Below are 13,894 nucleotides of genomic sequence, written 5' to 3'. Positions count from 1 at the left end.
AGATCCCGAGAGGAGAATGGAAAAGAAGGGATTGTGGTGTGCCCATCCCCAGGGGCTGATTTCTCGCTTTCTGTCTCTCTATCTTTCTGGCAAGTGCACGTGCCCCATAGCGACAACCTCTAAAAAAAAAAAAAAAAAAAAAACAAAGATTACAAGGTGAGATAAGTCTAGAATGGTAACAGTGAAGATGAGGTGAGGCACTCCAACAAAATAAGATTTGCAAGTTCTTTTGAGCACTTACTGTGTGCCAGGAACTTTGTATATGTTACCTCATCTGATCCCAACGATAGCCTTACTGGTTATGAATCATTACTCCCATCACTCAGAGCCAAGAACAAAGACAGGGAGGTTTGTGGCCCAAGATTAGATAGCTTGCAAGTGACAGAGCAAGGACACCTGATTTCCCCAGAAAGGTCTCATTTTTAAAACCACAATGGTAACCGTGAGGCTACGCTGCTTCTGGGACGACAGAGTAGTTTTAGCCTGGGGCAGTAGGATCTTGCATGGTACAGGTTAAGTATAGGAAGAAGAACATTTAAGGTAAATGCTGAGAGGCATGAAACCCTGTATGTTAAGAGGAAATTAAGTGGATAGAGGGAGGGGCTCATGCACTTTTTCTTTTTTTGAGTGATTTTTGCTATAGGGCGCATGCACTCACCAGAAAGACAGAAAAAGAAGAAAGACAGAAAGTGAGAAATCACTCCCCAGCGGGGATGGCCATGCCACAATCCCTTCTCCTCCATTCTCCTCTCTGGATCTTGGGCATGCACATACATGTGTCCGGCATGAGTTTAAGCTACCAGGTCTGGGTTTACCGTGGTCGAATACCTGGAAGTCCAGTGGTGTAGCCATTATGCCATCTGCTGGTCCCCCCTGGTATGAGTGTTAAGCCACCAGGTCCAGGACTTGGCCTGCAGTCGGCCATGTGGGAAGCCACCAGGTCCAGGACTTGACCTGCAGTCGGCCATGTGGGAGCCTAGCAACATAATCACTATGCCATCTGCTGGCCCCAGGAAAAAAATATTTAACAGACAATAATGGAATGTTATCTATTGAGGAAGATGTATATGTAATATCTTCTCTTGACTGACATGCAATGCACATATGCTTTAAAACCATATTGTATGCTGTAAAGATGTACAATAATTAAATGTAAAATTTTGAAAGAGGGAATTAAAAGTGCTTGGCAGGGGCCAGTAGATGGTGTGGTGGTTAAGGTACTGAACTCCCACATGACCGATTACAATTTTTTTTTTTTTTTAGAGAGGCTTTCGCTATAGGGCGCGTGCGCTCACCAGACAGAGAGAGACATAGAGACAGAAAACAAGAAATCATCCCCCAGGGGGGATGGTCACACCGCAATCCCTTCTCCATTCTCCTCTCGGGATCTTGGGCACGCGTGCACATGCGCCCGGAGTGAGTTCTAAGCCACCGGGTCCAGGACGTGAACCACGGTCGACTACGTGGGAGTCCAGCGACATAGCCATTACGCCAACTGCTGGTTCCCATGACTGATTACAATTTGAGTCTTGGACCCGGTGGCTTGAAACTCATGCCAGGTGTGTGTGAATGTATGCCCAAAATCCTTAGAGGAGAATGGAGGAGAAGGGACTGCAGCACAGTCATCTTCCCTGGGGGTGATTTCTCATTTTCTCTGTCTCTGTCTCTCCAATGACCATACGCACCCTACATCAGAAACCTAAAAAAAAAAGAAAAGAAAAGAAAAGTAGTTGGCAGAGTCAGCAGGTGGCATGGTGGTTAAAGTGCTGGATCCCACATGGCCAACTAAGGTTCGAGACCTGGACCTGGAGGCTTGAAAAATATGTCAGGTGTATGTGCATGCATACCCAAAATCCCAAGTGGAGAATGGAGGAGACAGGATTGCGGTGTGGCTTTTCCCCCTGGGAGGCAATTTCTCTCTCTCTCTCTCTCTCTCTCTCCCCCTCCCTCCCTCTCCCTCCCTCCCTCTTTACCTCCCTCCAGTGAGTACATATGCTCTATGGCAAAAATCTTAAAAAAAACAAAATGGTGCCTGGCAGTAAATCATATCTGTGTATTTTACCACTGAAAGGAAAACTCCTGTTTCCTCTCCAATTTGTTATTGCTCTCGGTACTTCCCTTCTGACACCAGACAGGTATCCTACAATTCAATTCAACTCAAGCACTGTGACCCTGGGGTTAGCACAGAGTGCTCATTAAGGACTCTGTCCCACAGATTGCCTCCACTTCAGATGCCAATTGCAGGTCTCGACTGTCACCTGTGCTTCTGGTGGCCTGCTGAAACTGCCATCATAATATATTCAGAGAAGACCAGCACTGGCTGAGGGGTGGGGTGTAAGTACGAGAGCAGTTCATCGAAGTCTAAGCACGTGCACATGCACATTGCAGGGCTGTGCAAACCACAGGCAAGTGCAACGTCGAATGACAATGAATTTTGAGCTGGTAAGGGCTGATGTGAGCCTTTTAGAGCTGGGTATAATCTACATGTCATAAAACCAGTGGGAGAACTTACTATAGTAGATTATAAAGCCACGGTATGACTCCTGTGCAATGAGAAAAGTTGACTTAGGAGAGGAGGAACACCCTGGATCTGGCAAATTAAGCAACTGCCCATTTCATACTCTGCATTTACTGCTTTAAATGCCATAGGCTTAAGGCCATTTTCTCCCTTCTCGAAGGCCTGTGCAGTAGGCCAGCTATGAGACTTTAAGAATGTACACCATGGTTGGAGTCCTATTTTTTTCTGGGTACTTGCTGCCATTTGTCAGATAACTCCACCCAGATGTTTTGGGGTGTGTTTAGACACTTTCTGGGCGTGTTCAGGCCCTGAGTTCAGAGCCTGGCCCTGCACTTTCACCAGCCCACTGGTGAGTCCTGATGCTATTGCCTTCTCACACCTTTTCCGTCGGGGCCAAAAACTCCTTCCAGGCAAGAGCCTCACCACTTTCAGCTCAGTGCCAGGTACTTAAAACACTTGAGTCCCAAACCAAGCCACCCCTCACCATTATCCACCACATAGATGGTGCGAGAGTTGTCGTGGATAGCAAGGTCCTTCCTGGGAACGTTCTTATTGAGCAGGTTCAGCGCCTGATCCCTGCCCTGGCCAGACACCTTCTTACTGACCAGCATGTCCAGTAGGTGGCTGGTGATCTGCTTCAGGTCCTTCTTGGTATCTGAGGAACAAGAGAACAGGGGTAAACAAGAGTAGGGAGTTTCAGATATCCCTGAGGTCTTCAAATAGTTCGTGGAAAATACATATTATTTACTTTAAAAAAAAAAAAAACTGAAGCCAACTGGGGGCACGGTGGCTAAGTCATCTGGATCTCACGTGGTCAACCCCACAGTTTAAGTCTTGGACTTGGTGGCTTGAGAAACACACTGTGTGTTTGTGTGTGTGCACCCAAAACACTGAAAGGAAGTAGACATGGAGGAGAAGGGATTATGGCATATCCATTCACCATGGGGATTGCTTTCTCACTTTCTCTCTCTCCCCCGACACCCTGCCCCCATCCTGGCAAATGCACACACCTTCTGGCAAAGTTTTTTTTTATTTTTTAAAAACAACATTTCAAGGAACCAGCAGTTGGCATAATGACTATGTCACTGGACTCCCATGTTGTCAACTGCGGTTCGAGTCCTGGACCTGGCGGCTTAAACTTATGCTGGGTACACATGTGTACATGCCTAAAAATCTCAAGAGGAAAATGGAGGAGGAGGGATTGTGGTATGGCCATTCCCCCAGGGGGTGATTTCTCACTTTCTGTCTCTTTGTCTCTCTGGCGAGTGCATGAACCCTATAACAACAATCTCTCTTTCTCTCTGAAAAAAAGGAAAGAAAGAAAGAAAGAAAGAAAGAAAGAAAGAAAGAAAGAAAGAAAGAAAGAAAGAAAGGAAGGAAGGAAGGAAGAAAGCTGAATATTTCATCATAGGTATTTATTCCGTTTTGCTTATCCGATCAACTGTCTATGGATACCTGGCTCTCTTCCTTTTTGCCATTGTGAATACTACTGCTATGCCTCTGTTTTGTTATTGTGGTTGTTGTTGTCTTTAATTTGCTACAGGGTGTGTGAGCTCACCAGAAAAAGAGAGAGAGGAAGAAAAAAAGTGAGAGAGTGCCCCCTCCCCCGGGGGGGAGATGGTCACACTACAATCCCTTCTCCTCTATTTTCCTCTTGGGATTTTTGAACATGCACACACGTCTCTCAATGTGCCATATCCAGGACTCAAACCACACAGCTGACCATGTGGGATTCAGCCACTTTAACCACCATGTCACTGGCTGCCCCACTTCTGATACTTTTACAATTAGAAAAAATATACATATAAATAATACCAAGCCACCTCTACACACAAGGAACATCAGTCTGAGGTGTTGACGCTCCCTTTCCCACATTCCCTTTGAACCCAGACTGAAGAAGGTCTCCTACCTAGAACCAAGGCCTCCTCCTTCCCTCGATGCTCCCGCTTGTCCTCTCCGGACAGGGAGTCAATGATGGCCTGGAGCAGGTTGCAGACGGCCAGAGACATCTCCTCATTCTCCACAGACATGAGGCTACAGATTTGGTCTATCCGGACCGCGTGCAGAATCGCTGTGGCCTAGACCCCGAGTAAGAACCACAGTTGGCTGCTCTGTCCCTCCTTTCCCAATGCCAGGCAGGTTGGGAGTAGGTGATTACTGCCCCTCCCACCCTATGCCCCATGGGGCCCCTGGTCTGGGGACGCTTCTGACAGACCATGCCCTCTGCAGAGGTATACAGCTGCACCATCCAATATAGTAGCCATTTGCCACATGGGACTGTTTGAACACATGCAATGTGACAAGGCCCCACTGAGATGTACTGAGAGTGGATTTCAAAGGCTGAGTATGAAAAAATATAAAACATTTGTACTTCCAATTCTTCTCTAGGAACCACTTTCAATAACCATCTCTTTGCTCAAACCCACTTCCAGTTCAAAAGAAGGACTGAAGTGCTGTGGAACACAGGATCATACAACCAAGGTTGGGTTTGTATCAGGTTATGCCAACCACAGCTCCACCCACACGTCACCCACCAGATCCTTGCACAGACAGCTGTCTGCCCCACATCCCCCATAAGCATCCCTACCGCCAGGCCCTCACCCTAGCTCGGTGGCCACTGCACATGCCCGACAGTGTCCGCACTGCTGCCAGCACCAGCTCAAGCCTCTTGGTGTCCATAAGCTGCAGCAATAGGGCCACTCCATTGCTCTGGAAGATCCTCTCAGCCCCTGCTTCCTCACGGCCCAGGACAATAAGGTTGTTGGCAGCCTGAAGGAGGGAAGAGACAATGAGGGCCCCAAGCAAGGTATGACTGCCCAGACCTTGACCGTGGGCCAGGCCCACAGCTGGTGCAAGGCCTATGTCTTCAGAACATCTTTATATACTCTTGCTTTGTAGTCCAGTTCCTGGAAGCCAGCCCAAGTACATAATGGAAAAAAGAAATCTGTGTAAAGCAATGTGCATAAAGACCAACTTGATGGAATATATTGCAGCCATTAAAACCATAAATAAAGACTACAGGGCCACTTAGAAAAAGCATTGGTAAGCAGAATCAGAGTCATATGTTCACTCTGAGTGCACTTTTGTGAAAATGAAAATGTGTTCACGTGCTTACAGAAGAGGACTTTAAAAAGGTAGAGAAATGAGCTATTTTAACTTGGAGAATCATTGTCTTTAAAGCTTTTTTTCTGTGACCAGCAGATGGCATAATGGTTACGTCGCTGGACTCCTAAGTAGTTAACTGTGGTTCGAGTCCTGGACCCGGCAGCTTGAGACTCATGTCGTGGATGCCCAAAATCCTGAGAGAAGAATGGAGGAGAAGAGATTGCAGCATGGCCATCCCCCCTGGGGGGTGATTGGTCAACTACAGTTCAAGACCCAGATATGGCAGTTTAAAACTCATGCAGGGCGCATGTGCGTGGATGCCCAAAATCCTGAGAGAAGAATGGATGAGAAGAGATTGCAGCATGGCCATCCCCCCTGGGGGGTGATTTCTCACTTTCTGTCTGTCTCTCTGGTGAGTGCATGCACCCTCTACAAAAATTTCTAATAAAATTTTTTTTTCCTTTGTGACCAGCCCTTGGCATAATGGTTACATCGCTGGACTTCCACGTGGTTGACTACAGTTAGAGTTCCCCACGTGGTTGACTGCAGTTAGAGTTCCAGACCTGGTGACTTCAAACTCATACTGGGTGAGTGTCATGAGCATCCAAAATCCTGAGAGAAGAATGGAGGAGAAGGGATTGTGGTGTGGCCACCCTCCCTGGGTGGCAATTTCTCACTTTCTGTCTCTCTGTCTCTCTCTGTCTCTCCAGTGAGTGCACACGCCCTATAGCAAAAAAAAAAAAAAATCTCTCTCTTAAATTTTTTTTTTTCTTTATCATTGACTGACTTTTGTCTGTTTACTCATTCAGGGGAATCTGAAAAGGTAAACTGTTTTTAACCTGTTCAAGGGAACCTGAAGTTTTAGGGGTTCTCAGAAAGGCAGAAGATGGTGAGCAGAAAAAGCCCTACATGGAACCTATAAGTCCTGGGTTTGAGCTCTGATCCTGCCACCTGCTAGCTGTGTGACCTCAGGCAAGTCGCAGCACCTCTCTGGGTCCCCAAATCCTCGTTTGTTAAATTAGTTGAACTAGAAAGTTCCCAAGTCTTCCCTAGAACCCTCCATGTTGAGGATACATGAATCTTACAGGGCACTAGGTCTGGAGTGGGAGGCTTCAAGCCTTCCCTGAAACCAGGGTTGAGAAAAGAATTTATGGGGCAGGAGGAGAGGAGGGACAAGGAGAAGAAGAGCAGGATGCCGGGGAGGGGACTGATTAGAGAGATCCAGGGAAGTAAACTCAGAACCATCACTAATAGTTGAGGGCTTCATACTTTTCAAAACAAAGTTGTTTTATGTATCACAACAACTCATTATGTTCTCCACAAGAGTTTGTTATAAGAGGTATTTGCATATTATATGAATTTATTGAGTATAAAACTAAGTAAAATTCCCCAGGCATTGTCTGTCAAGTTCTAATAAATGTAAAACACTCAAATGTTCTGTTCTTTTTCCTCTGAAGAAGAACTAGAAGGGAACATGAAAGATGCAACAAATTTGGTTTTGAGGAAAATTGTCTCTATAAAATTTTAAGGCCCAGATGCAGTGGCACAGGCGGTGAGGTGCCTCTGTGAGATATTAGAGTGAAGGAAGGGACCTCGGTTCAGATCCCGGGTGCATCTGAGCATCCCAGGCACCCATGGCTGCCATGATCTTGGCTATCTGGGAGGCTGTGGGAAGGACCATGGTGTGGTAAGAACCCATCAAGGGTTCCTCATTCTGTTGCTCCCTCATGAAATAAATAGACTTTACATAAAGAAGGAAATATGTTAACATTTCAGAAATGACTTCTTTATATTTTTAGTGAAATAAAATACTTTTTCTTCCCTTATTGTTGCCAGAGGTTGCGTGCACTTGAGAGAGAGAAAACCCTTCAATGGGGCGTGGTTACGCTGCAATCTCCTTCCTCCAGCTCTGGACCCCGGGCACATACTTTCATGCACCCAGTGTGTCTTTCAAGCCTCCAGAGCCAGGATTCAACCCACAGTTGGCCATATAGGATCTGGATCCCTTGACTACTGCACTAGCAGGCCAGTCTTGAATTAAAACATTTTAACTTGTCATCGTTCTCAGGGTCAAACTTATGATAAGACAAATTAGGCGCTCCTCTTGAGCACCAAAAAAAACCCTGGGTAATCAAGGTAAATAATATTTAATACAGGATTTTAAAAAATCAAAATTAATGGGCCAGCAGGTGGCATGTAAGTTAAGGTGACTAGATCCCACATGGTCAACTGTGCTGTTGGAGTCCTGGGCCAGAGACTTAAAGGTCACACCAGGTGTGTGTGTGCACATGCCCAGAATCCTGGGAATAGAATGGAGAAAGGATTGCTGCAGTGGCCATCCCTGGGCTGGGGGCTGGGGGTGATTTATCACTTTTCTTCTCACTCTGTCTCTGTCTGTCTGGCAAGTGCGAGCGTCCAACGGTAAAACAAAACCAAATTAAAAAAATCAAAATTAATGCCTGTCAAACAAACAAACAAACAAAAACATAATGAGCTAAATATCAAAACTAAAACGGGGATCTGACCTGTCTGCAGGATCTGACCTGTTTGCAGAATTCTCCTCACTGGATTTACCCTAATTTTGACACTTACATTCCTTCTGCTTTCTAACATGCTTAGCCTTTGACCAATTTTCCTCCAAGTTGCTCAAGCACATGAGCCTCACCCTTGGCCGCAGTGGCTCTGGTGTTACGGTCCAGAAACAGGGTCTGGGCTTGCAGCGGGAGCCTTTACCTGGCTTGTCCAGACGGCGCCCTCTGCTGGCGGCTAGCACTGCCCAGCACTCACCTTTTCCCGCTTATCAGCTTCACTGTTTTCGTCCAGGAGGATCTCAAACATCGTCTGTACCCTTGAGTCGGTGGAGAACTGCACCCGAAGCTGAGCAGAGACAGGGAGTGGGGAAGAGTCAGGCGTGGGCCCACATCATTTCAGTCTGTTTCACGTTCAGTTCATTTCGGTAAATGTCAGGGTATCTAGTGTGGGCCTAGCACATTTATTAATTTATTCATTCAACAAACATTTTCTGAGTTAGGACTCTATGCCAGGCTCTGCCCTAGATGCTGGCAATGGAAAGATGAACGCAGTCAAGGCCTTCCCCCACAAAGCTCACAGTCAAGTTCATTCATCATGCCAACCTGTCCTCACCGCAGCCTTAAAGCAAGAGAGCAGTAGCTCAGTTTTAGAGCCTAATAAACAATGAGCTATTAGACATTTAAATAGGAACTAAGCCGGAAATACGTCTTCCAGTTCAGAAATTCAAAATAGCTTTCAAATACCGCTTAGAGCAAATCAAAGCCATTGTTGGGAGGTCTAGTCCCGCATGGTCCCACCCCAGCATTACGGATCTGAATCTTTCAGGCATGGCCTAACTGGCCAGCCCAGTTGAAGCAGATGGACTGCAAGCTGCTGCCTGGCAGGCTGGGGTCACAGGGAGCCTGGGTTCCATTCCCGGCCCAACCCATAAAGCCAGATGCAGTGGTGCCTGACTGACTCCAGCTCCTCAGGAGGCTGAGGAGGAAGACTGGGACTGAGCGAGTCGCCATCTGAAACACCGATGGCACACACACAGCGACCTAATTGGCCACCCTCCATCTCGCCAACTCCTGCTGTGAGCCCCACTCCTTTGTTCTGGGGGTCCACACTCCCCACCCAAGTCGGGGCTCATTTCTTTTGGGGTGGGGAGCTGGCCCCCTTCATCCAGCTTTCTACGGGCTTGCCTCAGTTTGTATCTCCTTGGCTCTGAAATCTGCACCATAGACGTACACTGTGGTCCCGCCATGGGGCTGCTCCAGATGCAGAGGAGTTGCCGAGTCTTGGAGCAAGGACTGTGATCAGTTACCCTCCTGCCCTCACAGAGGGAAAATCAAAACCCCCAGGGATCCCTCAGAAAATTAGGAGCCAAGCCAGGACTGGGGTGCAGGCTTCCTTACGTGCAGGTACAGGCTGTCCCTGCTCCACTCTATTTTCCTCTAAAAGATTTCCCATGCCAACTGGCTCCTGACTCTCCTCTGTCCCTCATCAACATCCCCCAATGCCCAGGCATCTCATGCTGCCCTGTCCTTCCAGAGAGGAAGATCATGCTGTAGATATACTAAGTTATAATAATTTTGTTTAAAGCGTCCATCTGGAATTTAGAAGACTCGTGCTCTAGCTCTGGCTGGCTTGTGCCTCAGCCTGGCACCCCCATAGCACCCCTTCGAGCCACCCACAGACTGGGTCACCTGCTTGCAAACAAACAAACACCCACCTGTGCCCTGTAGAGCCCACCTGTGCCCCTCGCCATCTCCAGCTACGAGCTAGAGGTAAGACCAGTCTGTCCTGAGAACAGGCTTCCCTAACCCATCTCTACCAGGAATGGGAGGGTCGCCAAGCTCTGCAGAAGGGGTCGGCTCACCTTCTCCTGGATGCTGGTGTTGAGCCTCCTCAGCATCTCCTGGAAGTTCTGGTTCCGTGGCTCGAGGGTGGCACAGCGCTGCACATCCTTGAAGGCCTGGTCCAACTTGCCCAGATGCTCCAGAGCCTGGCACCGCCGATACAGAGCCTTGATGTCCGAGGAGTTGATGTCGATGGCTAGCCGGGGAGACAGACAGGGCCTCAGGGGGCCGGACCAAGGACCACTTCTGCTGCTGCTCCCCACCCCAACTCCAGAATCATGCTCTCTCCGTGTTTCTGTGTCTTCCCTGGACTTTATCCACCCATGTAGACTATCGGCCCGCACCTCCCTTCATTAGGGAGCCAGAAAGATCCGTAGAGTCTCAAGGTCGAAAGAGAGCATAAGGGTCATCTCATCCAATTCCTGATGCTCCAGGTTCTGCTGCAGGAGCCCCACTAAGGGATCATCCAGTTGGTGCTTCCATGCCTCCAACAAGGGGAGGTCTCTTCTCTTTATCATCTGTTTCATTTGTTTATTATATTAAATTGATAACTAATCACTATCGTATTTATGGGGATACAGTGCAATATCTTGATACCCGAATAAAATATGTAATGATCAGAACAGGGTAATCATTCTTTTTTATAATTCACATTCTACCATCGTACACCTCGATAGCACACAATATGGTTTTACAACGCATGCGTGTAATACGTAACAATCAGATCTGTGCCTCTTTCCATCTTTCTGGCGAGCACAAAGGCCCTATAGCAAAAACCTCTCCCAAAAAATCAAGGATATTACCATATACATCATTTTCAACCGAGGGCTTAGCATTCTTTTTTCTGTTACATGTTCCTTCCCTTTGCAGCTTCATGAGAAAACCCTTCCCTCTCCCTACCTGAAATATACTCCCTGTGACTTTGCCCTTTGTCCTAAGTCAAGCTCCGGAAGCTCTGAGATGAAACCCAATCCTTCTCCTTATGACAGCCTTGTAGGTACCAGAACACAACTCTCTGCCCACCTAGGAGTTAGTTGCCTTCTCTCAACTAAATATTGCTGCTCCCCTCATCTGTACTTCACAAACAGTGTCAGTCCTTTCTCCAGTTCAGTCCCTCGCTCCTCCGTCTTCTTCTTCTTCTTTTTTTTTTTTTTTGAGAGGTTTGCTCACCAGAGACAGAGAGAAAGTGAAAAATCATCCCCTGGGGGGGGTGGTCATGCCACAATCCCTTCTCCATTCTTCTCTTGGGATTTTGGGCATGCACGCACATGCGCCTGGTGTGAGTTTCAAGCTGCAGGGTCCAGGACTCAAACTGTGGTCAGCTACATGGGAGTCCAGCAATGTAACCACTATACCACCTGCTGGCCCCAGTCCCTCCCTTCTGAACTCACTGCAAGCTAGCCCTTTTTCTCCCCAAAAAGTGGCAAAGAGATTGAAACCCCCACACAAACCATACACAGGAGAGTGAGAAGCAGAAAGGGAGGGGAAGGGCAGAGCCGCTCACCTCTTGAGGCATCTGAAGCAGCCTGGCTGTAGCTCTCCTGAGAAATGGGGAAGCAGAAGGAGACTTGGTTAGGGAGGGCCCATGCAGAGCCAGAGAGTGTGCTGCAGTGAGGGAAGCCGGTTTGCTGGGGGAACAGCCTGTCCAAGGCCCAGGGAAGCACCCCTAACTGGGCATGGCAGAGTGGAGGAGCAGTGGTAGGTTCAATCCTGGGCCCTGCACTGAGAGAGCGTGGGCAGGTTAATTAAGCCCTCTGAGCTTGGAGTTTCCTCCCTGCAGTATGGGGATGGCAAGACAGGGCCCTCACAGGGTTAAGATGCCATGAAGTGGCGTATGGAAGGCACGGGCATCCAGCTGATGTGATCTGGATGAATATCGCTCTCTCCAAAGCAGTGGGTTGGATGGAGAAAAGTCTCCTTCTCTAATCTGAGGGCTCAGGTCAGACACCTGGGGTGATGGTCACATCTCACTAGAATGAGGGGCCACCTCCCAACCCCCAGGGCCCTCAGTCTGGCTCCAACCCCACCCGGCCCCAGACCATTTTCAGGCCACAGGCTGCCCGGTTCCGGTAGAGCGTGGCCATCAGGGCCTTGTCCTTGGTCAGCTTCAGGGCCTGACTGTAGCTCTTAGTCGCAGCCTTGTAGTCCTGCAGCTGGAAGTGCCGGTTCCCTTCCTCCTTCAGCTGAGCCGCTTCTGCCTCTGCCATCTGTAGGGACAGAGCAGCTCTGTCTGACCAGCCCCTCCCTCTAGATCCAGGGCTGGGCTCCTGGCCTGAAGTCCTAGATCCGGGGCCCCCCTCCCACTGCCCTAGAAGACTGTTACACCGTCTCGGAGTTTGGCCTGAGTTAAGAGGGGTCTCTGAGTCCCTGTGCCTCACTCTATCTCTCCCAGCTTGGGTAGATGAAGCCGCCACACCAAAGGCCCCCCATTGCAGGCCTGAAGATTTCTGGGCCCACCTTCCCCCTACCCAGCCCAACTCCCCAGCTCACTTTTTCAGCAAAGACAGTGCTTTCGATCTGTCTGTGAAGCTGCTCCTCTGAGCTCTCTGGGTGTCAACCTCCAGCCAGCCAGTCTTGGTCTGTCCCTCCCAGCCCCCTCTGGGAGGCTTTATCGCCCCTGCCAGTGGCTCCCGACCATATTTGGCCACAGGGGCAGGGGGCCCTTGCGGGGAGTCTTTACCCCCCCTGCCAGTGGCTCCAGACCATATTTGGCCACAGGGGCAGGTGCCCCTAGAGTCTGTCACTGATACCCGAGGCCTCCCTCTCTCCAGACTGGACAGTCATGACCACGTGGAGGTCCTGGTATCCTCTGTCTGAGCACCCCACTCAGGGGCAGTGCTGGGGGACTCAGGCATTCACACCCCAAGAAGTGTGAGAAAGATCCAGAAAGGACAGGAACCTCCCAGCAGACCCCTGTAATACCCCTTCTCCACCTCCATCCCAGATAAACAACCTCCTCCCCCTCCCCCTCCACTGCTATTTTGGGAGCAGAGTGACAGCTGAGGGGCTGACAGACTTGCACACACTGCCGATTGCCCAGCTCCTGGATCAACTGGAGACTTCCAGAAATGCCTTTCTGGAGGGAGGGCACGGAAAGAGGGGGAGCAGTTTCCTTCCCATCTCCCACTTGTCACGATATCTCACACTGCAGTCATTTGTTGAAAGACATCCTCGCTTTTCAGAAAGATCAGCAGGACTGGTGACTTGGTTTAGTGTAGGTGGGTGGCTGTTTGGTTGGCATGCCGCCCACTCCCCCCCTCTGTCACATGAATAACATCTCCCTGGGGCGGGCTCTGTTATTCCCCTAGGACAAGGGCTGGGCCAGACTGGGGATTTCCTGAGATAAGACTGTACTCCCTCATCTGAGGTTGTCCCCGCTTGGACACGGAACTCTCCTGCACGTCAGGAGCCTGGGCTATGGGCTCCCTCCTGGAGGGCAAGGGCAGCATTTTATGTGACTTGGCTCCCCAGGTGGGGAGCCTGGCAGGGCAGTGTCTGACACATGTTTCCAGAATGAATGAAAGGATGAATGGGTGGTGTCTTCACGCCGATGATTAACTCCACTCATTTCCTGTCTCCCCTCCACACACACACACACACACACACACACGTACACACACACACACACACACACACACATCTTCTAACTTACCTGGCTGGGGCTGAGGAAGGCTCTGAAGAATCACCTGTGCTAGATTCTGCTCCTAGCTCTGTGACCTTAACTTGTTCTACTGCCCTGCAGGTCACAAAGCTCAGGTCTAATGCATGTTTGTTCAATGAATAAATATATTAACAGGTGAATGAATGAATTCTCTGCCCTCAGGATGTCCCAAACGCTGGGCCCCTTTGTGGGACAAGCTCTCTGTAGCAATGAGTAAGATGAGAAAGGACCCCACTA

At 49.1% G+C, this 13,894-nt stretch overlaps 1 protein-coding gene across 1 annotated transcript in view; it reads right to left on the bottom strand.

Moving 5' to 3' along the window:
• The window catches only part of UNC45B (unc-45 myosin chaperone B), a 34,137-nt gene extending 21,569 nt beyond the window's left edge, over positions 1-12,568 (bottom strand). The window contains exons 1-8 of the mRNA XM_006154405.1: positions 12,487-12,568; positions 12,036-12,203; positions 11,501-11,537; positions 10,017-10,192; positions 8,411-8,500; positions 5,120-5,287; positions 4,428-4,596; positions 3,003-3,173 (exon numbers count right to left, since the gene is read on the bottom strand). Coding sequence (XP_006154467.1) covers positions 3,003-3,173; positions 4,428-4,596; positions 5,120-5,287; positions 8,411-8,500; positions 10,017-10,192; positions 11,501-11,537; positions 12,036-12,203 — 979 coding nt within the window. The 5' untranslated portion in view covers positions 12,487-12,568. The remainder of the gene's footprint in view (positions 1-3,002; positions 3,174-4,427; positions 4,597-5,119; positions 5,288-8,410; positions 8,501-10,016; positions 10,193-11,500; positions 11,538-12,035; positions 12,204-12,486) is intronic.
• Positions 12,569-13,894: the final 1,326 nt, after the last annotated feature.

The sequence above is a fragment of the Tupaia chinensis genome, unplaced genomic scaffold, assembly GCF_000334495.1.
Source record: "Tupaia chinensis unplaced genomic scaffold, TupChi_1.0 Scaffold000407_4, whole genome shotgun sequence".
NCBI lineage: Eukaryota > Metazoa > Chordata > Mammalia > Scandentia > Tupaiidae > Tupaia > Tupaia belangeri.
Note: the sequence above shows the minus strand (reverse complement) of the source record. Positions and strands in the feature narration are given on the sequence as shown.